We start from the raw sequence: 26448 nt of genomic DNA on the forward strand, positions 1-26448 counted from the left end.
TAAAAACATAAAAATAAAATAATAATTTTATTGTTTCAATTGATGGTCACGGACAACATCGATGGTAGCAAATGATGGCACTATTGTGAGCCATGGATGTTGTGGATCACGAGAGCAACAATAAGAGATGTGTTACTCTATATTTACGTCGACACCGACATAATTGTCAAGCAATCCTTTCGTCACTCTGCATATGTGTTAGTGCCGATGTAATTGTCAAACAGTGAAAGGTTTGTCGATGCAGATGTCAAACAGTATTGCTCGACAGTTGCGTCAACATCAACATAGATACATTGCGATATTGCTTGGTAATTACATCGACGTCGACATAAATTCATAGCAGTCCTCACCTCTCGTCGTTGCTTTTCTTATCCATAATAGTCACCCATGGTCCCTAACGACACGAACGTATGTAACCATCTATTAAAATATTAATTTTTTATTTTTATTAGTAAAATTAATGATGTCTGTTTCATTTTCGTAATTATAAAGATCTTTAACTTTTTAAAATATAGGAATCAAAACATTAAAAATAACTAATTATAGAAGATAAAATATAATTAACCCAAAATCTTGTGTTCGCGGTCATATTTTGAGAGAGAATGCAAGTGGATGTACATTATATCGATTTGGGATTAAATGACATTTTATGGCAGAAGACAATAAATGTTTGTTTATTATATATATACATATATACGAGATTCGAATTATCTTACGATAAATTATTAAATACTAGATTTGATTATGTGTAGTCCAGAATACATACATGTCGGGTTGTTTCATCGCAGCCGCGGATTCGGCGAGCGTTGAGGCGGCGGCGCGGCCTCGTCGTCGTCTAAGCTGCATCCTACTGTTGGGTCAAGAGGCGGGTTTTGGCGCTCGCTCTATTTGTTATGGTTCTGGGATCGTGGAATCCGTCAATTGAAATTAAAAATTCCCTGCTATTTCTTGGACACTTCTTGTGTAGCCATAAACCTGAAGCGTTTCAAGTGCGTGTTACATAAATCAGAGGTAATTCGTCTTAGATTCTTCTTCTTATAGTGAAATTTGATCCTTTTTCTTTTTCTTTTTTTACTTTTGAATGCATGCTTTCTGTTTCAGAAATTGATATTGGAAGTGTTTTTCCTTCATTGTATACAACCTGCTTGACGAAATGTCATGGAGAATCAGGTTGTCTTTGAACTTCTTGCAGTGTTATTTTACTTGTGGCATGCGTGCTTTGGGTAAGATCTTTCCTTCCTTGCACACGACTGGTTTGACGATATGTCAAGGAGAACCAGGTTTTTGAATCTTCTTGCAGCGTTATTTTATTTGGTTGTCTCTTGATTGGTAATGTGATTTGGTGCGTGTCAGTGAAATTTGACGAAACGTCTCTTGGTTGGTTATGTTATTTTACTTGTTGCATATGTGCTTTCTGTTGCTGAAATTGATTGACACTAGGACTGTGTAAGGTGTTTTCCTTCCTTGCACACAAACCTGTTTGACGAAATGTCGAGGAGAACCAGGTTTGTGTTTGAACTTCTTGCAGCGGCATCCGTGCTTTTTGTAAGGTGTTTTTCCTTCCTTGCACACGACTTGTTTGTCGAAATATCAAGGAGAACCAGGTTATTCTTTGAAACTTCTTGCAGCGTTATTTTATTTGATTCTTTCTTGATTGGTTATGTGATTTGGTGCGTTCCTGTGAAATTTGACGAAATGTTTTTTGATTGGTTATGGTATTTTACTAGTTGCATATGTGCTTTCTCTTTCTGAAATTGGCATCGGGCTGTGTAAGGTGTTTTTCCTTTCTTGCACACCACGTGTTTGACGAAATGTCGAGGAGAATCAGCTTCTGTCTCTTTATTGGTTACATGACTTGGTGTGTGCCAGCGAAATTTGTAATGGCTTGGGGATCTTGCAATCGCAGGTTGTGTGATTTTCTCCGTGATGGCGAGTGATGAGGAATTGAAGAAGGCTCGAACTGTGGAGGCTCGTGCGAGGAATATCAGCCACAATGTCAGGTGTACTGAATGTGGCAGCCAATCCATTGAAGATTCACAAGCAGATGTTGCTATTTTGCTCAGAAAGGTAAACTACTTGTCTTAATTTCCTGCTTCTCTCTGTGATTTATCTAACAATATATGAGGTAGATGTATCATCCATTACTTTGGATTAGAGAAAGCTAGCGAATGTTTTTTGCTAGTTCAACCTATAAGAAAATGCTGATATAAAAAAGATAAAGCCTTTAAAACCAAGGCATAACGACTCTAGTGAGTTCCACCTATAAGAAATGCAAATAACCTAAGAAGAGCAAGTTTGTATCCTATAGTATTTATGGGTTGGGATTTGAGGCTGTATTGTGCTTTCGCATGGAATGTTGAAGAGGATTCCAGGTCACAGAAAGCCACAAGTTGGACTCATTCTGACTTATGCATGTGTTATAATTATGTTGAGACTATGAGACTAATTGTTCTCACCCTAATAATTTTCATCATTTAAAGGTCTTCACGGTACTACTGTACCTTCTTGGTAGCAAACATTTTCACATGTAGAATTCTCATTAATATAAATATTTTAACAAACAAGTAATGGATACTCTAGGATGTGTAAATCTGTTCATTTAAGTGAGGCACTAATCTCAGCAGTATATTATTCTTTTTGTCTGTGAATAAATTAACTCTTTCTTGAGAAAATGTGTTAAATGCGGCTAGACTTCATCATCTTCCTCAAATCTTTGTCGTTCTTTTCCACTACTTGCAGAGGAACTACTGTATTTCTCTCCTTTGACTCTCTAGTTTTCATTTGAATGAGCCACATCAACTGCATCAACATTGCAGTTTCTAGCCAATCGTCGCCATGTTGTTCTATCTAGAACATCCATGTCTTTAGTTTTTGTATTACTGGTTAGCTACTGTGCTGGCTTGTTTGATCTGACATTTAGATTTCTAAAATCTTGTTCACTGTTCTCATTCATTGGAACGGTACCATGACCAACTTTCTATTAATTTTTGTTTCTCATGTGATGAACTTACAATTGTAGTGTTTTATTTAATCTTAATACTGAAGTATTGATGAATAGATATTTGATGTTGTCTACATTCTTTGTATTATGTAAACAAGACCGAAACAGTACTTTGCATTTGTAAGGAATTTTCTTGTGATATTTAACAGCTGATTCGAGATGAGGTCCGGGCTGGCAAAACTGACAAGGAGATATATAAAAAGCTAGGAGAGGACTTTGGCGAGTCCGTACTCTATGTCCCTCGTTTTGATCTACAAACTGCTGCTTTATGGTTGTCACCGGTGAGTTGATTACAATATCTTTTTGTTGACCTTCACTCATCCTGACTTGGAAACCTATTTTTTTACATTAATATTGTGGCATATCAGGTCATATTAACACTACAAATGTCCTTGTGAAACATCTGTTGTTATCATTTTATACTTGATACTGAAACCGACCAAGCCATTGATGAACTCGGGTTTCATGACTCTCATGAAAATCTTCTTTGTTCTAATCTCTTGTTCCGCTTCTGAAGTTGCCAGCCTTGCTATAAGCTTTTTATGTCGCATTCTCAAACCTAAAGATATCTTCTATCACAGTTGCACTAAATTCATCTCCTGCTTATAAGCCATCTTTACACCATTGCATAGGAAATTGATGATTCTGTTTGTTATGCCTCTGCAAATTCTAGAGGTGCTCTCTAGCTTTAGTTGACTTAATGTTGTCAAGAACCACTTGATCTTGGAACATGCATTGTGAGAAAAATTTTGTTGACACTAACCCTGATGTAATCAAGCACAGTTCCTCATCGCTGGGACTGCAGCCGGAGCATGGGCGTATAGGAGGTACAGACAGAAGACCAATGTGCACATAATGGCACTGAACCTTGTTAGAGGTGTTCCCTTGACCCCCACGGAGAAGGAGACAATGCTTGACCTCCTCAAACCACCTCCATCTCCAAGAAGAAAATGGTGGAATTGATGTAAGCTAACATATCTGCACATTTTTTTATCTACAAGTGTGTATTTTGCTACCAGAGAGATCCTGTCTGAAATAATCATACGATTGATGCAAAAGTTTGGTCGTTAAACACCTTATTCCATACATACAGAATTGATGTCAAAATAGAAGCTTCATGAGTTTGGAAAGAGCCTACTCGCCACATCTGAAAGCTGTGAAAGGAACTTTTGTTCTTGAATGCATATATCTAAAACTTGGATCTAAGAAACTGTTTATGAGCTGCATTATATCAACAGCTGTGGTAGTAACTTCATGCAACTTCACAGAAGTCGTCAAGCAAAGTGCAGAACTACGATCTCAAGATGCATCAAATGACCAAAATGAATCATGCTCTTCCACATATTATAGAAATAAAGTGTCAATGAAATCTTTTTATTAACCTTATAAAGGAAAAGAAAACAAAGGATGCCACTTGATTCTAACAAACGCTAGTTCCTTCCTGTAACTCGATAGAATTCAACAACATAGTATATTACTTGGCTTCACACTAATATCTCATATGCATCCCGACAGAATTCAACAACATAGTATGGTATCTGGCTCCACACTAATATCTCAGACACAAAACCTTCCTACTTGGATCTCCCTGACAATATTTCTTTAATCGGCCACGCTAACACCAGAGTTCTCCAGATCCAAGTCGCCCATTCCAGTGTCTTCCTCCTCTTCGCTGCCTTCATCGCCATCAACCTCATTATTAGCAGACTGCAGTTTCGCCATATGCTCAGCAAGCAGCTTATCATCTCGTTCACTCACCTATAGAAAAAGCATTCAAAATTCAAAATTCAGGATGAGTATTAGACGTCTATCGAGTAAATAATTACAAGGAAATGTAACTTACAGCTCTTGGTGCCTCCTTCAGTGTAAGTTTTCCCTTGTGCAGTTCAATCTCCTCAGTGCAAGCTTTAACTGCATTATTGAGAACCGAAATCCCTTGTTCCTGTAAACAGCCACAAGGCACACTAAGAGATGCAAATAAGGGAATAAATAGAAATTATAGTAATACCAAGTGAATTAACACAAACATACATGCACAATAAAACATAATATAATCACCACTAAACCTCTATAGCTCAAAACCCCTTTTCAAGGAATCACATGAGAATAATAACAGGATAGAAGAGAACAGTTGAATAAATAAACTTTTTAGCAACTGACATATTTAAGACAGAAAGGACATCTCCCAATCTGATATCTCATTGTCGAAATATGGTAAGACAAGTTGAAGTCAAAAGTACAAGTAACAACAATTCTTTCTCCAATATTAGTTACCAAGAAGAGAATGTAGATACTACGTGCCAGAGAATCATCGGCCTCATATATCATTCATTTTGACTTTATTAGTTAAATCTGGGATAGCACTCCTCTAAAGTTCAGATAGGCATATAAATCGAATAATTTCTGAAGCTACACATACTCCTATTCCAGGAACAGTAACGGAGAGCGAGAGAGAGAGATACTGGGTCAATAACGGTGATCTACAAATAGTACGAAGCAGTAGTTGCCCATGAATAGAGGTCCACTCACATCCTCAAACATATTTTACTGGAAGAATAGTTTTATAAGTTAGAGAGACTTGAATAAAGCATATATCAAATTCATATGATCGATGCCAATATAAGATTCAATTTAATGGTTTTGAACACATAAGTGCACTATCATGATGCCATCAAAAACTAACTTACAGTACGTTATATTGCCTAAATCTAGTTATAGGTATTCTATTATACCATGATTGCCAGCTCTATTATTATTTATAACTCTCCTGCAAAGATCGACCTTATAAATTCCTGAACGCATGCTGGTGGGAGACTACAAAAATTTGATGATAAAAGGTGAATTAGGCACTGATATGGTAGTGGCAAGCATGAAACTATACCTTTCAGAACAAACAAAATATTTTGCCATCGATAGAACTCAATCTCAATGGAGGGTAAAGATCCTTATAGCCAACTCCAAATTGTTGTTGTTATGTCAATTTTCAAAAATATACAAATTTTAATTCATATAAAAATAAGAGATTTAAATCCTTTATTTTTTTCAGATTATTTTCAAAGTGGCAGTTATTTTTTTGTCAAAAATGTAATATAATTTAGAGTTATTGTGATACAAAACACCATTGCAGGAAAAGATCCATATAGCCAATCTCAAATACATTATGGCCTGTTGTCATTGTGTTGTAGTATAGTCTTTTGGTGCAATGTCTAAATTAATTTGTTTTAGTATGCTTATACATAATAAATGGAATATTTGTATGACATTGGACTTAATTTCATCAATTCATGATGCAGAACCCAAGTATAGGACCTCCAAGAGTAAGGTAGGATCTATAGACTTCCACATAAATGAGATCCTCTAGCATAGAGACTAAATTCACGGAGGCTCTATAAAGTGGAATGTCAAAGTTGCAATCCCAGACAGAGAAAAAGCAAGGTGAATATGTTCTGCATGAGAGAAGGTACAAAAGATCCCTTTGGTTCCTTCACCCTACTGATAAGGGACCTTCTAAGGAAAAGGGATGTCAGCCTAGGATGATAATTAGATTTTGATTCTGCTTGTTTACAAAATATAGGAGTTCTACACTAGCACATATCTCAATTAAGCCTGAACTATGTTCAAAATTAACAAGACAACCACGATAAGAACTGAAAATCAATTAGTAAAGTGCTTGGAAGCCACACGTGCACATAGAAGACTGGAACACTATACGAATTATCGCACTCGGTGAGGATGTCATGTGGTAGCGACCATCACATAGTAGAATGCATGGAGAGTAAAGAAATTAGTCCCAGACAAAAATATCATATGGCTACTTGGCATGTACATAATCTGAGTAAATGCAACAATCAATAGAAGTACAATAACAATTTATTTACAGCAAAATTATATGGCTACTTGGCATGTACATATTCTCATTAAACACAACAATTTATTCACAACAAAACAAAGTAAATCTAAGAATAAGCCAGCAAAATTAAAGATACTCAATCTAAACTGATGCACACAAATGCGGTAGGCAACATAATTCATAAGTGTCTTAGTAAAAGATGTCATAGAGTATAGAAAATCATAGCTCAAATAAAAAACCACACTATTACTCCACCCTTTACATTATTTAAAAAAGAAATATAACAAAGAAGCAAACAAAAAACAACCAAGTAAAACATAAGCTATCAGATTACACCATCAAGAAAAGTTCTTTCATTCAATTGGCCCCTCTTTAACTAGTAAAACCTCTTCATAAAAAAAGAAATAGAGGAAAAGAAAGCTTAAAACACATCTTCTTACAGGAATGCCATCTTGATGAGTTGAGAAAGCATTTCAGGCAACGCTTGCAAGAAGAAATTTACTTGTGCTCGATAAGTTATGAAGAACCCTAAGCAAGTTATGTTAGAAAGAGCAATGGGCTGTCAAGCACCTTATCGAGAGTCTGTGTGGTGAGAACGTAGAGTGGAGGGGCAACCAACTTGATCTTCACAGGACAATCATCATTTCCTGCAGCTTCAGATTTCCTCATAGCTTCCTGCACCACAAATGGTTCCAAATTACTTCAAGTTAAATGCCTCCATCATTTTTTACATCACAAAGCTTATTTGACATCAAAGTAGCACTTCAAATAAGTAATGTCTATGTAAGAACAAGAAAATAAAAAAATGAACAAAATTTAGGACTCAATACCTTGATGTGAAGTACTCCATCAAACTGAAAGCACTTCATTTCAATATCAGCTCGTATCTTCAGCGGCTGTGGCGTCATCCTTCTCCTAATGTTTTTGACCAGCGCATCCTTCACCTCGGGTGTCACCGCAGGCACCACCTTTGTCACCTGCAGCCAACCTGATTAATAACCTCAACAAGTCATCATAGAAAGTTCAATAACTAGGAAACCAGAAGATGACCTCTTGCCCATCAGCCCCAACTTCTTTCACCACCCGAGTCAGCGAATCGAGAACCGAGTCTGGATCCGTCACAACTACCTTGAAAGCCTAAAGAAGATCACCAAGAAACCGATCTTTATTCAACGGAAATGCACAGCCAAGAACCAAGCAGAGAAATTAACGAAGAACTAGAATCGAATGGTCTGTTCCGCTGAATGACACCTCGAAGGCGTGGCCGTACTTGCGGTAGAGGGGCCAGCCGATGTGGACGTAGAGCTCCTCGAGGTCGATGTCCAGTGTCTCCGCGACGTGGCGCATGATGGAGTGTACGAGCTTGCTCTTGTTGTAGCGCTCCTCGCAGGCCTGGATGTCCTCCTCGGAGACGCGGCGCTTGGAGAGGTCGATGTAACCCTTGTCGCGGTCGACGCGGAGGACCATGACCGGCTCCTGGCGGCCGACCTTGATGAGGGAGGAGATGGAGCGAATACGGCGGCGGGACAGCTCGGAGAAGAGGATCATGCCCTCGATGTTGTTGTACTCCAAAAGAGAGACGTAGGCTCCCATGTCGGCGATGTTCTTCACCTGGATCATCACCGCCATGTCCACCTCCGGGTACTTGGCCTCGTACATCCGGCACTCCAAGTTCGGCATCTTCGGTGACTACGCAGATCCACAATTAGGGTTCTTCCTGGGATACGGTTTCGTGGAGGCAGCGCTCTATCACATTTATAGGTCACAAAATTACATTATATTTATTTAATATATAGTTAAATTCTCCGGGGAAAAAAAAACCTAGTTTTTTAAAAAATTATAAAATATTTGTTTTATAGAGCTCCACTCCTTAAAATTATTTTTTCTGTATCTTCGTTTCATTGACCCGTTATCGCCTCTACCCCTCACCCTACTTATATGGGCTCTCGTTAGTCAATAATTTCGACTCCTGCCCCTCACCCTACTTATATGGGCTCTCGTTAGTCAATAATTTCGACTCCTGCTAACTTATAATTGTATGTCTAGCCTCTTATCATCCTCCATGATATAAGTTAACAACGATGAAAACACAGGTGACCAACGATACCTTATCCTTATCGTTCTCACCCGTAATATAAACGATCGACGATGGAAACAATTAAGGGTCAACAAAAGTATAGACATAGATGTCTCATTTAAAGACAAATTTATTATTTATGAAAAAAGGGATGTTGTCGATTTTTTTTTAAATAGAGTGTTTTATGATAAATTTTCAAAACTATGATGTTATTTTTCAGAGTTTATCCTATATATATCATTTAAAAGAGCTTTTTAAGTAGTTTGTCTTTTATATATTTTGTAAAATATGTAAATCACGCCTAAAAATGATTAACTTTATTTTTTGGGAGAGAAATTAAATGAGGAGATAATATAAATTCATAAAGAAATATTATAACTCATGTTTTTATTATCGATATTGCTGGAATATGACAAAACAAGTTCTAATGGCTACTAATTCAATACTTAAATTATCAATTTTGAAAAAAAAAATATTAAGGACTAACTTAAAATAACACTCATGTTTGAAAAATTATCTAGTTAATTTAGCATTGACTTTAAATTATAAAATTCAATATTAAAATTTGGAATGCTATGATTTCCACGTACATGTATGATTTTGATATATATATATATATATATAATTTATGTGCATTCTCATTGAAATCGATGCATGGAATTCTAAATGGAGACAAAGTTCCGTCCTTTTTTTTGGGGATATTTTTGGGATACGAATGATGTTAACCATGTAAATTTATTGATGTTGATATGGTAAGGTTGTGTATTTTGATCTCAATGAGCAATATAAGATTTCTGTAATAAGGTGATTGACTCACATTGGATTTCATATATCATTTCATGCCTCACTAGATTAAATGACAGTTTCTCTTTCTGTCATCTTCATCTAATTCAGCTGAGATGTTTAGGGAAGCACAAGAAAAGAATTCATGGATTTGTCATCACTAGCAAATACAAATGATGAAGCTCTGGGTAGTACAGCATCACCAAGAGAACCAGATAAAGAGGAAGATACAGAACCTTTCATAAAGATATATGTGGAGTTATTAGTTTTCCTCCACATGCAACTCAGTACTTGAAAAAAGAACAAACAACAACACAAAGTTCCTCTACCAACAAACTTGAAAAGAAACTCAATTTCAAAAGCAATGCTTCTCTTGATGAGCAAAACAACAGAAGTTTAACTATTTTCTGCGTCCAATCATCACACGACATTCAAACATTACAAATTAGATGGCAAGATAATGCAAAAAAAGAAAGATTATAAAAAAGATTCTGACAAATGCTAGAGAAGCTGATACGAAAAATATAGTACTTGTATAAGCAAAAATGTCAATGCCGAAAAATACAGGATTGATTTGATATTACTTCAAAACAAATTTTAAAAAATATTAAAACTACACCAGTGTGGAGGACACATGTTACATACTTCCACTAAAATGGCAGGCAAAACTGGCCTATGTACAAACTGAGATCTGATCAGGCATCTTATAAGATTAGTCAGGCAAAGGCCACTTTGAGCAGAAGGTAACTTATGCTTGATTACTCCAGCTCTTTAGCAAAATCTATATTGTCAACAAATACCTGCAAAAAGAGCATGCCGTAGAATGATGAAAATTAATAAGCATAGCATGATGTGACTTTTTTAGGCAGAGTGGAAATTTCCATAGTTTAGCAAATTTCCACTCTGCATAGATCAGTAGCATTATGATGCCTGTAGCTTTCAGTAGATTTGGAGCATATAACTTCTACAGAATGTAATTTATCATCGTCCTACAAGAATGATGAGCTTATGGAAGGATTGAGGATTGTAAACATGTCGTTCATCATAGATATGCACATCATAATTAAAGTCTGCAAGAATCTTGAAGCAAATTCAAGACATTATCAAAGGTCAGATGCAGATACATACAGTTTTCCAACCATCTGGATCCAAGCATGCAGTGATCTTGGTATTAATGCCAGGTAAGGGGCCTGGTTCACGAGTAATCTTTCCTCCATGCAGTTTTATAGCCTCTGCTGTCTTATAAACATCATCCGTGCCAATGGCAATCTATAATAATAGAAAGTGGTAATTCCTATCAACTCCAAATGATCTTAATAGGAAAAGCACATTAATGCATAGATCATCCATGACAAGTATAATCACTGACATACTAAATAGAATAATAGATAGACTAATAAAAACTACCTGTGCATAGGCATTCCCTTTGTCATATTCTGTGACTCCATAATTGTAGGTTAACTCCAATACAGTGTTCTTATCTTCAGGGCCATATCCCATCATTGCCACAGTGTACTAAAAATGAACTTACACATTAGTAACAGTATGCATGACAGGCGTGTGATGTCAAAATATTCACACACAAATAAGGACAAGAAGAAGCGTAGTCCTCGAACAAAGCCTTTACAACAAGAATTTACAAAGTTATGTATTCTGTTGAACTACGCCCCTCCCAAGTATCAATCACATAAGAACAGGAAAATTGGAGATACACTGCATTCTAGGATATACCAATTGTATCATAGCAGCAGAGGTTCGATAAGGCATGCATCTTGGCCTTCTACAAATAGAAGTTTCCAAGATGGCTTTGTTCATAATTTGCAAGCATGATGCCAAGAAAATAGAACTCAAAGATTTATGAAACTACACAATTCCTTATCAAGGATGGCCATTTTCCCACCAATGGGAGAGTAAACAACAGAAATGTTGTTACAGCTGAAAGAAAGTGAAACTGGAATGTATATCTGCATTAAACAACTTTAAAAATATGTATTCAGATGTGACAAGTACCTTGTATTCAGGATTATCTCGTTTGCGGAGAAGTTCCATACCAAATGCCTTATTACAAGCAATTAAATTAAATTTAGAACACAAAGAATGACGGAAAACCATTTTCATTAAATGAAAGTAGAAAAATGATATAAAATAATCTATCGTTTCAACGAGAACTACCTTTTCATGGAAATTTATAGAACGGTCGAGATCTCCTACACGAAGCATCACTTGACACAAGGGCTCTGGTGTCGGGCCCCTTTCCAGAAGTTCAAACTTATAACCATCAGGATCTTCGATAAAGGCAATTACAGTTTTGCCACCTTTTACAGGACCAGGTTCCCTGGTCACTTTTCCTCCTTTGGCTTTTATAAGATCCACTGTCTTGGCAACCTTTTTCCAACAAATTAAGAAATTATCATTCAAGCAACACATCTTATAAGTATGATAATATTTAGATGAAAGCTGGTGGCATGCTACTCGAATCACAGCAATTTTTACAAATTGAAGATTTTATCAAAAGCCTATTCATTCAGGAAAGAGGGTGACCTCACTGGACCATTGTAGGATTATTTCTGATTCTTGCATACTGTAAGAAAGCAAGCATTTGAAAATTGAAATAGTATCTGTCCATTAACACAGTAAATTGCATAGTTAATACACAATAAATTATGTTCCAGTTTATTTATGTGAGAGGAAACATCAAATAATGACACACAATGTTTATCCATTTTTCAGACACTAGATTTTATTCATGCAGTATAAAGAGAATGATCTCAAGGCGGCATAATCTCAGGCTAAGCAAACAAATAAAATGACTACGGATTGTTTCAAGAAATTAACATCCAGATTCAACAAAAATCTAGTAATGTGTGAGGAGACTTAGTCTATATGTCACCAAAAACAAGTCTCAATCACCACAAGTACCACATACACATACACACATGGAAGAATGTGTGCAACTGATGCTCCCGCTCAGCAGAAGATTGCATAAACTGATGATACATGAAAAGAGATCTTACGTCTTCAACTGCTATACCGAAGTGTCCAAATCCAGCTCCAATGTCGTACTGGTCAACTCCATAGTCTGGCAACAATTGCAAAATACAGAGTTAGATTCAGATAAGTAGGAGAAAAAAACTTTGCCCTACCAAACAAACAAAACTATAGTGAATTTTTAAATCCCCAACTAGCAAGAGATGTAGTATTAGAACATGTGCAAAAAAGTCTAGGATAAATGCTTCACTGACATCGTGAAAAAATTATCCATGTAACTTACTATAAGTAAGTTCAACGACAAAATGTGAGTCTTCGGGTCCATATCCAAGGAAAGCATTTGTATATTTTTCCTCAGGAATGTCACGCTTCCGCAGCAACTTCATTCCCAAGCACTCCGTGTAAAATCTTCACCAATCATGTAAACAAACTCAGACAAAGGCATGTGTTATAATGTCTAAAACAGATCTTCCAACTAAAGCTGAAATATAAATAAAGAGGACATAATACTTGATCGTCCTTTCCAAGTCACCAACACGATAAACAACATGAAGCATTCTCCGATTATCCTTTTTCACCCACTCAAACGCCTCTTCTTTACTAATAGTTGTGCTAGCTTGTGCCATGTTGCCGGAAGCACTGGCCTTTATACAATTTGCTTTTCTCATCAATCTAGAAGTTTTTATTCCAAATAACTGCTCATGATGTATAGCTGAGGAATAACAGACAAAAAAGAGCCAGGAGAGTTAGAGTCTATAAAATAAGATTATACAAAGACTCGAGTTGTTCACATTTTACCATGGACATAGTCGGGAAGTAGCATGAGAAAATGAGAAAAACTAAACTTCCAGTATCAACAACATATCAGATTAGATTTAAAATAATAATTAGTTGTGATGCCACAAGTGGTGTATAAGCTTAAAAAAAGACTTCTCAGTCACTTAAACAAGCCCGCAACCTCTATTAAACTGAGTGAGCAGGTCCATTAGAATCAAATTAAAAGATAGACGCAGCAAATGAAATATGTCAAATTTAACAAAAACCACTTCAGAGGAATTATCATTCAGATAATGAACATAAAAAAAAAAAAAACAGGGCCGAGCTATCTCCACCTGATAGTGATGCTTTCCACTAAAAGAATAACATAAATCCCCAAACCAAATAAAAAAGATACGCTTCGCAAAAAGATGTAATCTTGAACAGAAATCAGTAACTGCAATTAAGTCATTCTACCAGGCTAAAAATAAGTGAAATACCTAATTTAATAAATAAATGTATAGCTCCAAAGAAACTGTAACAGTCCGTTGGCCGCAAAGCAAAAAGAGAAAGCACGACATAATTAACTCCATCTACCAGGCTACCATGCTGGCTACTAATATATGTGTTTTCTTAGCAAAAAGACGTAATCTTGAAGAGAATATAATGGGTGTCATGAAGTAGTTGACCAGATAGTAGCACTCCAGCACTATTCCCAAATCTTACACTTCAACCAGAACTCTGATTACAGCGGTTTGCGATGAACAGTAATAGATTAAATCTCAACAAAGACAAAAGAAAGGACATCGGGATTTACGATAATATCAATAAAAACGTAATGAAGACATAAATCGAAAGCTCGACGCAGCTGGCACCCAAGGGAGATAGCATACCGCGAGGGGCGGAGCAGAGGCCGGACCGAGGGCTGGGGGCGAACCGGGCAGCGGGAGCGACGGCGGAGGAGGAGAGCGGCGCGTGGAGGGCCGCAAGTCGGACGGAATTGGAGGAGAAGGAGGTGGCGTTGAACATGGGAACGATCCTCGCCATCGGCCGGCGGACGAAATCCCCCTCTCGCTCTCGTGGACGTTTCGCCCTTAGCTCGAATCCGCTTCTATCTGAGCACCTGACAACAACCGGTTAGTCACGTGCTGAAGTGCGGGTCGGATCCTCTACAACTGGTGCGAATCCGGCTCCGCTGAAACTCTTCATTTAGACCGCCCATTCATCGGAGAGACTGGGCCGTACAGGTGGACGGTTCATAACCTACACGAGTTCAAGTGGACGGTTGAGATGGGACCGCTGGAGATGAGAATTTGATCCGCACGAGTCGGAGAGGATCCCGACTCCGATCTCGTGTCCGCTGCAGATTAACGGTAGAGATTCTTCCTCGTTGCTTGACGCACACATTTCAAAGCAGTTCTCCCCTGATACACGCACGTGAAGTCAATGACACGTTCGTACACACAACGAACACGCGTACGTCCGCATAAATACGTGCATACACTGCTGCAGAAATAATGCACATTATATGACGTGATATATATATATATATATATATAGTTTTTGATTGAAAGCTTCACTTTATAAACTACTGCAGTATCTAACATTACTGATTGTCCCACTCAGATGCAACCACAAATTTCAGTGTTGGCGAGAACAATGAAAGAAAAGAACATGTCTAGCAAACTGTTTCAGAAATTATTGCATTGTTTCTGAACTTGGAATCAACAGCTTCCTGTTCTAAGAATGGATTCAAATGCTTGAAGAGATCAGCTTCGCTGGTGCATGCATAAATCTAGTACTCTTGCTTCCAGATCACCAGCCTTATCTTCTTTCCTAAAATATGAAAGGAAAACAATATATATTTTTAGAGAAGCAGCAAAACCATGCAGAAACATGTCAGAACTCATCCAGAGTAATCAAGATTATCTTCACCTTAAGTTCATGTTCATGTCAGCGGCAAACCCACTCATTGCTGAGTGGTTGGCATGTTACAATCCTCTACATTTCTTTCTCACCATGTGAGTGCCAGGCATGCATCACTGTTTTAATTCTGAGCTCAGCACCAGTGGAATGGATCATTTCCAGCTCCTTCAAGGTTGTGTTCTTAAGAACAGTATTTGGTCGTGTTCTTTTGGCATCTCAAATCCCAAAAGAACAAGTCATTACAGGGAGGAGATACTTTTAATTCAAGAAACTGTGTAGGAAAAATAGACATGTATTGTTGAGTGGAGATGATCGACTCCTTTGGCCTCTCAGCTGCTGCCCCACCCTCAGAAGAGACGATTCCCTCTCATCCTCTACCAGTCCCTTGTGGTCGACAATATCATGTGGCAATGGCGTTCTTTCCAGATCGTTTCAGTCACTGTTTCCTTCACCCGATCAACATGGATCCAAATGAAAATTGTGGTCTTCATCATGTATGAAGGTTTTTGAGAGAGTAACCTAATCCCACAGTCCAAAATGTAAATGAACAACCACAATACCATGCACACAGTCACAATTTTTGTCACACACTTCTGTTCTCTTCCTCCTCCCAGACAAGGTTGTGCCCCACCATGCAGAAGCACCAAAGGTTGGTCGGCCACAGGGTCTCCTCAAATCATTGATGAGCTTCTCGACATTTCCTCATTGCATGTTGATTACAGTTGGCATGTTGGCATTTGATAAGCTATAGTCCTCGTTCCTCATCCTCCTCTCTCTTTCACCACCCGCAACCCTGATCGTGTGTGTGTGTGTGTGTGAGTGTCTGTATATATACATGCATACCACCCTTCATCTTGTGTAGTTAATCCTCTCTCCATCCCCATTTCTCGACCATGGCTGGAATCGCCTTCGGCCGCTTCGATGACTCTTTCAGTGTCGGCTCACTGAAGGCCTACCTCGCCGAGTTCATCTCCACGCTCCTCTTCGTCTTCGCTGGCGTCGGATCAGCTATAGCTTACAGTTAACATCCTCGTTCATTAACCTTCTATGTCGATTCTTATGTCTCGATCTATAAGTATTTATGTGTCTTTTGCAGACAAGTTGACGTCGAGCGCAGCTCTGGATCCTGCGGGGCTCGTCGCCATCGCCGTCTGCCATGGGTTTGCGCTCTTCGTGGCGGTATCGGTGGGCTTCAACATCTCCGGCGGCCACGTGAATCCGGCGGTCACCTTCGGGTTGGCTCTTGGAGGGCAGATCACCATCCTCACTGGCATCTTCTACTGGATCGCCCAGCTGCTTGGAGCTGTTGTCGGAGCTTTCCTCCTCAAGTTCTCAACCGGACTGGTAAAGGCTGACGCACACAGCCATCAAACACGAGACAGAAGCTAAATCCTCTTCTGATCTTGCAGGACACCCCCACCCATGGACTGGGAGCAGGAGTGGGAGCAGGAGAAGGGGTGGTGATGGAGATCATCATCACCTTCGCCCTGGTGTACACGGTGTACGCGACGGCAGCCGACCCGAAGAAGGGCTCCCTCGGCACCATTGCCCCGATCGCCATCGGCTTCATCGTCGGCGCCAACATCCTCGCCGCCGGCCCCTTCTCCGGCGGGTCGATGAACCCGGCTCGCTCCTTCGGGCCCGCCGTCGCTAGCGGGGACTTCTCCGACCTCTGGATCTACTTTGTCGGCCCCCTGATTGGCGGCGGCCTCGCAGGGTTGGTGTACACCTACGCCTACTTGTTACACGACCACCAGCCACTTCCGCAGTGACTCGTAAGCCCTGCAGAATAAGAGTGAACAGCGTCGTCTTGTTGCGATGGTGTGACTTGCTTTGTCTCTTTGACGTTCGAAGCTCATTTCCTTGTGTATTGCATCGAGTCTTTTTAGTATCTCCACTGTTTTCTTCTTTGAAGTCAATGTTTTGTCAAGTAGGTTTGCATGTTCTTCATGAAGGAAGTGTCCACTTTAGATGAACATAGCAGATCTAAACCAGACCAGTTTCGCCCGATCCAATCGGGTCTGAGTTGATCCGATTGAACCTAACTCACGCACGAATCTGGAATTCCTGTCGGGTTTCGTATCGTGTAGGTCGGGTTTTTGGGTGGGGTTGGATCAGATCAAGAAACGTGTGCGTTCAAAATTCGAGATCGGGTGCGTCGGGTTCTCGGTAGGATTGGACCAGATCAAATATTATGCGGTCAAAGTTCACGTTGGGTTCAATGTAGGTCGAGCTTGGAGCCCACGTCGTCGTTCTCCAGCCTTAGCTAGTCTTTCCTTCTTCCTCCTCTCAACTCATAGTGATACATATGATAGTACAATCAACAATGAGAAGACATACTTATCGATAATTTGGGTTTAAGAAATATTTTGTCCATGAATATTTCATAGAATATTCTTTTTTATTAACCCACTATAAAAAGATACCTAAATATGATAATTAAGATTAAATTTTTTTATTAAATTTGTTTCATTCTCCTCGAGATTGACTTGAGTATCAGAGAGACAAAGTCGAAAAATCTATCTAACCTCAATCTTTGTCGAGGTCAATCATGATCGGCCATTTTAACGATCAACTCAAATCGTGTCAAACAATTTATTTTTTAAAAAAATCTTCATCTCACTGTCATGTATTATAAACATGATTTTTAAGTTGTGAGCAGATAATAATGTGTTCTATTATATGATGGAAGAAACAACGTAGATACATGACAAAACAACGCTATGGATAAAGAGAATCAAGAGAGTGGCCATCCCCATTTTTCTCATACTTATCTCATCGTTCTTCAACCTAAAGACTATTTTAGAGAAGCCTCATTTTAACTATGATTTGTACTGATCTGTCACTTCAGAACTGCATGAGAGAGAGAACGACTTGTTTGGAAGTCCATCAACCGGTGGTCTTCCAAATGTCACTCTCAACCCACTGACTGCTGAAGAAGATTTCTGAGGGACATTCTTCTAGACACCTCTCCGTCAAATTTGATCTCTTATGTTTGATGCTTTCTCTGAAGAACTTACATTTGCTTACAAATACAATGAAACACAATGTGTTTTGACTCATTTGAGATGAGCTCGGATTGACCAACTACATCTGGGATAATTGAAGAACAGTTTTAGATGCATGCAAGCAATAACATGGACTCAGTCCTTGTAAGCGGAGAAGAAGAAGAAGAAGAAGAAGAATAAGAAACTTCCATTTTGAGTACTGGACACTGCATCAGCCGAACTGTGGATCTCAAAGCCACACTGTCGTCTTATGAAGCAGAGCAACGCGGTTGACTCCCCATATCGACCGATGTGGTGACCATGGGGTGCCTTCCCAGCTTGGTGGAGTAACGTAGGAGACGACGTGCAAGCGAGGGATTTCCTGTCCTAATATGCCCAAAGTTCAGGGTTGGACCGCTGACAATGCGACTAATATTCTGACACGTATAACATCAAATAAGTATTTTATTTTCCTCGTTGCGAAGGACCCTGTTCCCTGTCTGTGCGTGACAGAGAACAATTTAACTGGACCAATGTAAACGCTGTATGATGAGTGCCACATGGATTTTTCTAAATTAACCAAGAAAACTTTTTAAAGAGAAAAAAATAAGACAAAAAAGGCGGCTATAAATGTCTCTCCGTCGATGAGGACAACAGAAATGTGAAGTTGGAGAGAGATAGGGAGAGAGAGAGAGAGGGGGGCGAAAAGAACTCTTGCCAGATCATTGCTCCTCTCCCTCGAGAACCAACTCGAATGGCAGCGATCGCCGCTCCTCCGTCGAGCGTTGCCGCCGTCGTCCCAGCATCCTGCGCCTGGCCCGCCCCTGCCTCCGTCTCCGTCTTGCCGGCCCTCCGCCTGCCCTTCCGCCGCCACCGCTCCGTCTCTTCCCGCCTCTACTCCTCCAAGTCTTCCTCCGGCGCCGACGAGTCACTCGATGGCTCGTCCTCTTGCCCCGGAATTGGCGGCACGCTCCACCCCGCCGTCCCCCCGCCGACGCGATCCGGCAGAGGGGTGCCGGTGTTCGTCACGCTCCCCGCGGACGCCGTAACGCCGTCGGGGCGGATGACGCGGAGGAAGACGATGGGGGCGTCCTTCATGGCGCTCGCTACGGCCGGTGTGGAGGGGATCACGGTGGAGTGCTGGTGGGGGATCGTCGAGAGGGAGGCACCGGGGGTGTACGACTGGGGCGGGTACATGGATTTGGTGATGATGGCGCGGAGATGCGGGCTCAAGGTGCGCGCGATCATTGCGTTCCATCAGTGGGGGACGGGCCCTGGAGACCCCTGCTGGTATATCTCCTTCAATCCTATTTTCTTGGAATCATGGTCTCGCCTCCCAATTGTTTGCTTCTTTACATGGTATTTAGAAACATCAATTAGACGCGGAGGTGTGATGACATATATACAAGTAAAATTGAATCCATTGAACTGATCAAATTAGTTGCTATTAGAAACCTAGTGGTCTTTGTTGTGCAATCGAGCAGTAGTGGTATGTGTTTATTGCATTTAATATATTTGGTGTTTATTTTCATGTATTTAATGCTAGTTGATATGCTTAATCTACTCCGATGCCTCAATACTATAGCTCATAGTTTGGCCAAGAGGGCCAGAGAGGATAGATCTCCTGTTTTTTGGCCTGGAGAAGTAGCTCCTAACTTTTTGTGTGAACCTGCTTTAACGTAATTCAAGTGTTCCTTCTTCTTCAAAAGGCAGAAAAAAGCTTAAGCTGGTGGTGAAAGCCTATTTTGTACTTTATAGAAAAGGTGTAATATATTTGTCTCATTTTTAGGGGCTAATTATAGATTATTCCCGTAGTTAGACCTCTTTAGCATCCCAGTCTCTAGAGTTCAAAAATTTATATTGGAATTTCTATAGTTATGAAAGTGAAACATCTAGCTCCATTTATCCTAACACCATTGGTTTTATCGACGAAAGCATGAAAACAATATGCAAAAATGTAATTTCAATATCTCAGTTACGTTTTCAATGATGGTGGATGGCGACGCCATTAGGAGCTGTGGGTGACTGTTGTGGAAGGGGAAGGAGAGCGGTGACGAGATGTGAGTCAAAGAGAGAGGAGGAAGAGGACAATGCAGAGCGGCGTTGCTCTATATTTGTGTCGACACTGCTTAGATGCAAAGTGGCACCGCTCTACATCTACATCTGTGTCGGCGCTAATGCAGATGCCGAGTGACCCTTTCGCCACTCTACATTTGTATTGGCACCGATGCAGATGTAGAACGTTGGCATCTATGTCGTCCTCTTTCTCTTCTCCCTTTACCTCACCCCTCGTTGTCACTCTCCCTCCTCATCCACAATAATCACTAACGGCCCCCAACGGCGTCGTCATCTGCCACCACAAAAAACATAACTAAGATATTGAAATTACTTTTTTGCCTATTGTTTTTGTGCTTCCGTCGGTACAACTGATGGCGTTAGGGTAAATGAAGTTAAATATTTTACTTTCATAACTATTGAGATTCTAATATAAATTTTTTAAGTCTAGGGACTGGGATGCTAAAGAGGTTTAACTATAAGGGTAATATATAATTAATCTCATTTTTAAGTATGGTGAACCTTTATAAGTATGCACATCTGTGTGTGCATTTATGATATAATAATAATGTTAGACTTCTTAATGGTGAGGCGGGACAAATTGCAATTCTTTTGTTGAGAATTTACTTATAATTAGTCTTCTTCAATACTTAGGTCATTCATCACATACATGCATGTAGACTATGATCTAATAATTAAAAAAAAACCCTTAAGTTTCCTTTATCTCCCTTCTTAGCTATTGAAAACCTCACTTACATGGTTTGTCTCTTAAGATCTAAAGCAGATGATCAATAATTTCAATTGTATGCTATTGTAATGGCAAACAATGGGAAGATGTTCAAAGTTATTGATCAAGCATCACTAAGTGGATTTTGTTTCACATGAGTTGAAACCAAGCAGTATAACTACATTGTACGTGGGGAAAATAATTTAAAATGCAACAATAAACCTGTGATGCAAATGTAAAAAATAAATTTACTGTTCCAGAAATTTGATTTCAACAGTTCTTTAACTTTAGGCTGTCATTTTGGTTCATCCCAGTCCTAGTTTCTAGAAATTTCAATTCTCGAGAATTTATTTTAGTACAATTGGCAAAGCAAATACAAGGTGAATTTTACGTTTACTTGAGAAAAACTTCTAGTAATGCTACCTAGTAAATGAAAAGCTTTCAAGATTATGTCTGAGGTTCTCATTAGTAACGGGTTTCAATGATATCGGAAAACTTGTGATTTGAATGTATTAAAAAATTGGATATTTTATCAGCAACAATTATCATCATATCTGATGGGATGCTAGACTGAATAAATGTTGAAGGGTCTTTGGTGTTTAACAAGGCAATTAAGGAGCCGAGTGAGAATAGGCTAACATAGGTTAAAAATGGGTTGTCACGGAGATGGGACCCTGTGCATTGTTGTGCATGATACATGATTATGAACAACTCTTGAATGACTTTTCTTGCTGTATTCTGGGAGTCAGATATCATACCTTCTGTTGATGTACGTTTCTATAGAGAAATTGCAAAGTTCCAGGCATGAGGTTCCTAGAGGTTTTGAATGTAATTTGGATATGGCCTATTTAGTGACATGGATACAAAAGACATTTTCTCTTTGCTTTTCATTAATTTAGTAATTTTTGACATGTAACCACTCTAGTCTTGTTAATTATGCTTTAGCAAGCTCTGATTGTAGATTGAACTTCTCTCTTGGAGGAAAGAAAACCCTGTTGATGCCTGAAATTTTGCACTAAAGTTAGAGGGGGTAGTGTTAAGATTGGAAAATGTACAAGGGGCTATATATCCATATATAAGTACTGCAATATCTTGTGGAAGTTGTCAATGGTATAAGTACATTTCAATATAAGGAGTCTAGGACTTGTACTTCTCTTTGATTCTATTGTATATGCCTCTAAAATCAGATACTGACTAGTTATTTATGCACCTGATGTAATTTCTTTTCTATAATATGCTTGTCATACTTATGTAATAGAGACAAATTTCAGTTGAAGTCATTAATAGAATTGCTTATGTAATACCGCTTTGTTGTTGTTGAATAGAATTACTCATGAAAGTGATACTTGAAAAGCCTTGAATATGGCCAAGACTACCCTATAGTAATGTGACATGGGAATCATGGTTACCCAATAATTTTCCATAACTTTTGCTATCAATAGAGTAAACTTTTTAACGAGGATGTCTTTTCGCCCTTCTCCATAGCACATGATTTTAATAGGTTATGTTTGTGCCTCACTGTTGTATTCATCATGACAATTGGGTACATGATTCAGCTTGTGTTTGAGACGGCCAATTCCTGTTCTGCACTCGACTGGCCAACTCTATCCCTTTGACTGAAACTATGTCTTGATAAAGAAGATTAGATAACTTTAAGTACAGGTGAGACTTCATTTTTTTGTGTAGATATTTTTCCATTTTAAATCTAAAGAAAATCAAAAAAGAAAGTTAGATATGTTTGATGGCTGATTTTATATTTGCAGATGTTGTTTCATTACATTCAAGTGTTTTGAGCTTAAATCATCCTTACGCAAGTGAGCTGTGCATGTTTGACTTGTGGCGTTTCTACTAAGTTAAACTTGGGAGGTCTATCAAGCTATCTGTCATACACAATTAAAACTGCTCATGGCAGTCTAAGAACTTATTATTGAATAAAATATATAGAAATATGTTACTGAGTCATGCTTCCACCTATAAAATATAGCTTGGCCAGACAAAAAGAATTAGACTGAAAATTAATACGCATGTGTTAGATTCTTTGGAGCCAAGTCTTCTTATCTCATTGGACAATGATCTGATTATTATTATTATATAAAATGCAGTTTTAGCAACATGTTTTGGAGCTGTGCCCCTAGTTGGGGGAGTTTTTGCTCAGAGTTGCTTGTCTCTGTCTTGGAGAAATTTTTGCTTAAATTGGGCAATGTCAAATGAATTGTTTTCAAGGTCTTGTATAACTCTTTGCTGAACTACCATAATTTTAAATGGGATGGTAATAGGTTATATATATTATATAAGGTGGAGGAGAGTAAAAAAACACAGATGAGATATATAACATTTGTTTCATTTGAAGTTGCACGAATGGTGAAAGACTATATACGAAGTGAAACTGACGTGTGACTGTATTTTCTTCAAAGATTCTGATGAATCTGTTGTTAATTAGCATTTTTACATATTTTCTAATCAAAATCAACCTTATTTTCTGTTAAATTACTAAAATTTGTTTTTTTATAAAGGATACCTCTCCCACAATGGGTGCTTAAAGAAATGGACAAAGAGCCAGATTTGGCTTTCTCTGACAGGTTTGGTAGAAGGAATAAGGAATATATTTCTTTGGGATGTGATGTTCTTCCTGTTCTAAGGGGACGATCTCCAATCCAGGCTTATTCAGATTTTATGAGGAGTTTCAGGGATACTTTCAAGGACTTCCTAGGAGTTGTAGTAACGGTAAGGTTCCAACTTTGAATTGTATGTGCTTACTTCTAGACATTTTCTCAATAGATTTATAGTTCAGTTCATCTTATTTCTGTGCTTCGCAGGAAATTCAAGTTGGAATGGGTCCTGCAGGCGAACTTACGTATCCTTTTTGCCCCACTGAGAAGCTGATACGAGCAAGCACTGCAGCTGAACTTGGAGAATTTCAGTGTTATGATAAGGTCAGAGAGCAGATTCAGTTTTCATTAAGGCTAGTATTCAATATTTGTTGCATATGTACATCAATGTTTTTCATACTGATGTCGGGGATATGGTTTTGTGATGACTTATCTTTTCTATTAACAGTACATGCTGGCATCACTCAGTGCTTGTGCACGAAATATTGGCATGCGTGTGTGGGGATATGGTACCCCTCTTGACGCTAGTGACTTTCTGAAGAACCCTGTGGAAACAGGTTTCTTCAGAAGTGATGGATCTTGGAACACACCTTATGGCCCATTTTTCCTCGAGTGGTACTCGGGTTTGCTTCTTCATCATGGAGAGAGGTTATGCATCACGACTGGTGCAATTTTCTTGGGTACTGGTGTTAAGATTTCTGCAAAAGTTGGTGGTATGCACTGGCAGTATGGCACAAACTCACATCCCACTGAAGCAACCACCACTGGTTACTACAATACTGTCATTAGAGATGGTTATCTTCCAATACTCCGCATGTTCGCTCGGCATAGAATGACGCTGTGCTGCACATGTTTTGATTTGTTAGATTCTGAGGAAAAGAATAATTCAAGGAGCAGTCCAGAAACATTTCTCAGACAGCTTCTTTGTGCTGCTAGGATGTGCAACCTGCCACTTACCGGTGAAAACTCTTTTGCTAGGCTGGATGATGCATCTCTGAATCAGGTTATTTATAACTCCAGGCTTTACTATGGCGGTGCTTATGAGACTTCATTGTCTTTTAACTATGTCAGAATGAACAGAAACCTATTCGACTCTCATAACTGGAATCGCTTTACTAGATTCATGAGGCGGATGTCGAATAACCAAACATTTCAGGCCAGATTAGATTCTAGAGGAAGTGAATCATTTCTTTCTTCTATCTCTGCTCTCTGAGAGGGATTTTCTTATAGCACCTATTCATTTAAACTGTTCTGAGAAGCGAGCAGCATCAAATATCAATGGAGCACAGATAATTGAACACTCATGGCGCCTTTTTATGCCACAGGAAAAAAAAAAGTGTATGCTTTCCCACATATTCATCTATGTAGGTTTTATGTTTATATCACTGCTTCTTCTTATGGTTTCTGTATTTTTCTTTTCCTTCAAAACCTGTATTTTATCTGATTCAACTGCTTTGTAAAAATTTAGAATATAGTATTCTGATACTCCCGTCATTCAAAATTATTTGGGATTTGCCGTCTATGCGAATCTTTCAGTATGCATGAAATTTATATTATAGTCTTGGCTTCCAAACAGTTCCTTCTGAATTATAGAAATATTGAACATTATTGTTTTTATTAAGTAGCTATGTGTGCGCATACAATTGCAACGACAAATGGTACTTCTTGATGGGTCATAATTCATAAATACTTTATACCATGGAGAAATAATTGAAAAATGATATATATTTCTTTATTGAGGATAAAGGATAAAGTATTTAACAAATTCCAAGTTTATAATAAGACTGAAAACAAAGACCAACCAGATAGGTGTTTTACGGCGAGATTTTTTGTGTTGATCAGATAAATTCTCTTTTCATCCAGCATGATATGCTCTCATGTATAGGAAAATTTAAGAATGAAAGGTTGATCCTTTCACGAGGGAAATTATCAATTTATATCATATAGGGAGGATTCCTGAAATAAATTGTTTCTGATCTCAAAATTAACATTCTAGTAACAAGAAAAATTATAATTAAATTTGAAATAGTTCTTAAGGGCCCTATTAATACTTGTAACATTTTACGTTTCCTAGCCCAATTGGTAGAGAAATGACATGCGTAGAAGTTCCCTTGTTCCATTCTTAAATTTTTATTATTCAAATCCCTAAAAATAAAGAGTAAAAATATAATTTTAATATCTTAGTTGATGGTAGCAGGTGGCGTTGGTACTAGCAAACGATGACACCATTAAGGGTTGTAGCTATTATGGATGAGGAGAGTGGCAACAATAGGTGAGGGTCGCTCGACAACTACATCGACAACTTGTACGATGACGTACTTGACGTCAAATTTCGAGACCCACATTTTTCTATCGTCACCGAATACGTCTACCGAGAGCTCGACAATTGCTTGCCTAACAACCTTTTAGAGCTTCATTTCTCGGTCAAAACTAACGTGGCAGTGGGTGGAGCAGTAGGAGCTCTAGCAACCCCAGTTTTGGGTCGAGCGATCTACCCAATGGGTCAACGGTAAAGTAACCACCATCTTCATCGTAGACCCCGCAGTGGCCACCACCATCTACGTCGACACCAACGCACTTACCAAGCGACAAAAGGGCGTTAATGCAAATGTCGAGCGGCCCTTTCGTCGCTTGACAACTGCATCAACATTGATGCATATGGTGGTCGCCTCACTGCTGATACATTGGG

The 26448-nt window shown here is 38.9% G+C and overlaps 5 protein-coding genes across 8 annotated transcripts; 3 read left to right on the plus strand and 2 right to left on the minus strand.

Moving 5' to 3' along the window:
* The first annotated feature begins 738 nt into the window (after window positions 1-738).
* Window positions 739-4087, plus strand: LOC135586414 (cytochrome c-type biogenesis CcmH-like mitochondrial protein). 4 transcript variants are annotated; one of them, XM_065153379.1, is made up of 5 exons: window positions 739-1011; window positions 1102-1223; window positions 1907-2067; window positions 3151-3282; window positions 3780-3919. In XM_065153379.1, the coding sequence occupies exons 2-5, from the start codon at window positions 1154-1156 to the stop codon at window positions 3855-3857; spliced, it is 441 nt and encodes a 146-aa protein (XP_065009451.1). In that variant the 5' UTR covers window positions 739-1011; window positions 1102-1153; the 3' UTR covers window positions 3858-3919. The 4 variants fall into 4 exon arrangements, with proteins under 4 accessions (XP_065009451.1, XP_065009448.1, XP_065009450.1 ...); XM_065153376.1 differs by having other exon boundaries at window positions 748-1011; window positions 3785-4087; XM_065153378.1 differs by having other exon boundaries at window positions 750-1011; window positions 1102-1170; window positions 3785-4087.
* Window positions 4088-4354: 267 nt separating this feature from the next.
* LOC135639402 (eukaryotic translation initiation factor 2 subunit alpha homolog) lies at window positions 4355-8589 on the minus strand. The gene is made up of 6 exons (XM_065153143.1): window positions 8103-8589; window positions 7902-7988; window positions 7682-7828; window positions 7422-7526; window positions 4845-4943; window positions 4355-4759 (listed from the first exon to the last, which is right to left on the minus strand). Exons 1-6 carry the CDS (start codon window positions 8529-8531, stop codon window positions 4604-4606), a joined length of 1023 nt encoding a protein of 340 aa, XP_065009215.1. The 5' UTR covers window positions 8532-8589; the 3' UTR covers window positions 4355-4603.
* A 1633-nt stretch (window positions 8590-10222) lies between these two features.
* LOC135639606 (probable lactoylglutathione lyase, chloroplastic) lies at window positions 10223-14572 on the minus strand. The gene is made up of 9 exons (XM_065153442.1): window positions 14349-14572; window positions 13210-13411; window positions 12983-13107; window positions 12726-12790; window positions 11884-12096; window positions 11722-11769; window positions 11119-11226; window positions 10840-10980; window positions 10223-10511 (listed from the first exon to the last, which is right to left on the minus strand). Exons 1-9 carry the CDS (start codon window positions 14500-14502, stop codon window positions 10470-10472), a joined length of 1098 nt encoding a protein of 365 aa, XP_065009514.1. The 5' UTR covers window positions 14503-14572; the 3' UTR covers window positions 10223-10469.
* Window positions 14573-16177: 1605 nt separating this feature from the next.
* Window positions 16178-17331, plus strand: LOC135639937 (probable aquaporin TIP2-2). The gene is made up of 3 exons (XM_065153960.1): window positions 16178-16401; window positions 16478-16725; window positions 16791-17331. The coding sequence occupies exons 1-3, from the start codon at window positions 16275-16277 to the stop codon at window positions 17151-17153; spliced, it is 738 nt and encodes a 245-aa protein (XP_065010032.1). The 5' UTR covers window positions 16178-16274; the 3' UTR covers window positions 17154-17331.
* A 1706-nt stretch (window positions 17332-19037) lies between these two features.
* LOC103987069 (beta-amylase 3, chloroplastic) lies at window positions 19038-25281 on the plus strand. Its single transcript, XM_009405260.3, has 4 exons — window positions 19038-19658; window positions 23664-23874; window positions 23967-24083; window positions 24208-25281. The coding sequence occupies exons 1-4, from the start codon at window positions 19123-19125 to the stop codon at window positions 24970-24972; spliced, it is 1629 nt and encodes a 542-aa protein (XP_009403535.2). The 5' UTR covers window positions 19038-19122; the 3' UTR covers window positions 24973-25281.
* The last annotated feature ends 1167 nt before the right edge of the window (window positions 25282-26448 follow it).

This window comes from Musa acuminata, chromosome BXJ3-6 (genome assembly GCF_036884655.1).
Source record: "Musa acuminata AAA Group cultivar baxijiao chromosome BXJ3-6, Cavendish_Baxijiao_AAA, whole genome shotgun sequence".
Lineage (NCBI taxonomy): Eukaryota > Viridiplantae > Streptophyta > Magnoliopsida > Zingiberales > Musaceae > Musa > Musa acuminata.

Excerpts from the sequence above, each read along its gene's own strand:
- LOC135639402 (XM_065153143.1), bottom strand. The coding sequence starts at position 8,531 with ATGCCGAACTTGGAGTGCCGGATGTACGAGGCCAAGTACCCGGAGGTG. Across the intron at positions 7,989-8,102 it reads AGTACGGCCACGCCTTCGAG|GCTTTCAAGGTAGTTGTGAC; the intron begins GTGTCATTCAGC and ends GATCTTCTTTAG. Across the intron at positions 7,829-7,901 it reads TTGGGGCTGATGGGCAAGAG|GTGACAAAGGTGGTGCCTGC; the intron begins GTCATCTTCTGG and ends GGTTGGCTGCAG.
- LOC135639606 (XM_065153442.1), bottom strand. The coding sequence starts at position 14,502 with ATGGCGAGGATCGTTCCCATGTTCAACGCCACCTCCTTCTCCTCCAAT. Across the intron at positions 11,770-11,883 it reads CTATAAATTTCCATGAAAAG|GCATTTGGTATGGAACTTCT; the intron begins GTAGTTCTCGTT and ends GCTTGTAATAAG. Across the intron at positions 10,512-10,839 it reads ATCCAGATGGTTGGAAAACT|GTATTTGTTGACAATATAGA; the intron begins GTATGTATCTGC and ends CTCTTTTTGCAG.
- LOC135586414 (XM_065153376.1), top strand. The coding sequence starts at position 1,154 with ATGTCATGGAGAATCAGGTTGTCTTTGAACTTCTTGCAGTGTTATTTT. Across the intron at positions 1,224-1,906 it reads TTGTGGCATGCGTGCTTTGG|GTTGTGTGATTTTCTCCGTG; the intron begins GTAAGATCTTTC and ends TTGCAATCGCAG. Across the intron at positions 2,068-3,150 it reads TTGCTATTTTGCTCAGAAAG|CTGATTCGAGATGAGGTCCG; the intron begins GTAAACTACTTG and ends GATATTTAACAG.
- LOC103987069 (XM_009405260.3), top strand. The coding sequence starts at position 19,123 with ATGGCAGCGATCGCCGCTCCTCCGTCGAGCGTTGCCGCCGTCGTCCCA. Across the intron at positions 19,659-23,663 it reads GGCCCTGGAGACCCCTGCTG|GATACCTCTCCCACAATGGG; the intron begins GTATATCTCCTT and ends TTTTTTATAAAG. Across the intron at positions 24,084-24,207 it reads AATTTCAGTGTTATGATAAG|TACATGCTGGCATCACTCAG; the intron begins GTCAGAGAGCAG and ends TTCTATTAACAG.
- LOC135639937 (XM_065153960.1), top strand. The coding sequence starts at position 16,275 with ATGGCTGGAATCGCCTTCGGCCGCTTCGATGACTCTTTCAGTGTCGGC. Across the intron at positions 16,402-16,477 it reads CGGATCAGCTATAGCTTACA|ACAAGTTGACGTCGAGCGCA; the intron begins GTTAACATCCTC and ends TGTCTTTTGCAG. Across the intron at positions 16,726-16,790 it reads TCAAGTTCTCAACCGGACTG|GACACCCCCACCCATGGACT; the intron begins GTAAAGGCTGAC and ends CTGATCTTGCAG.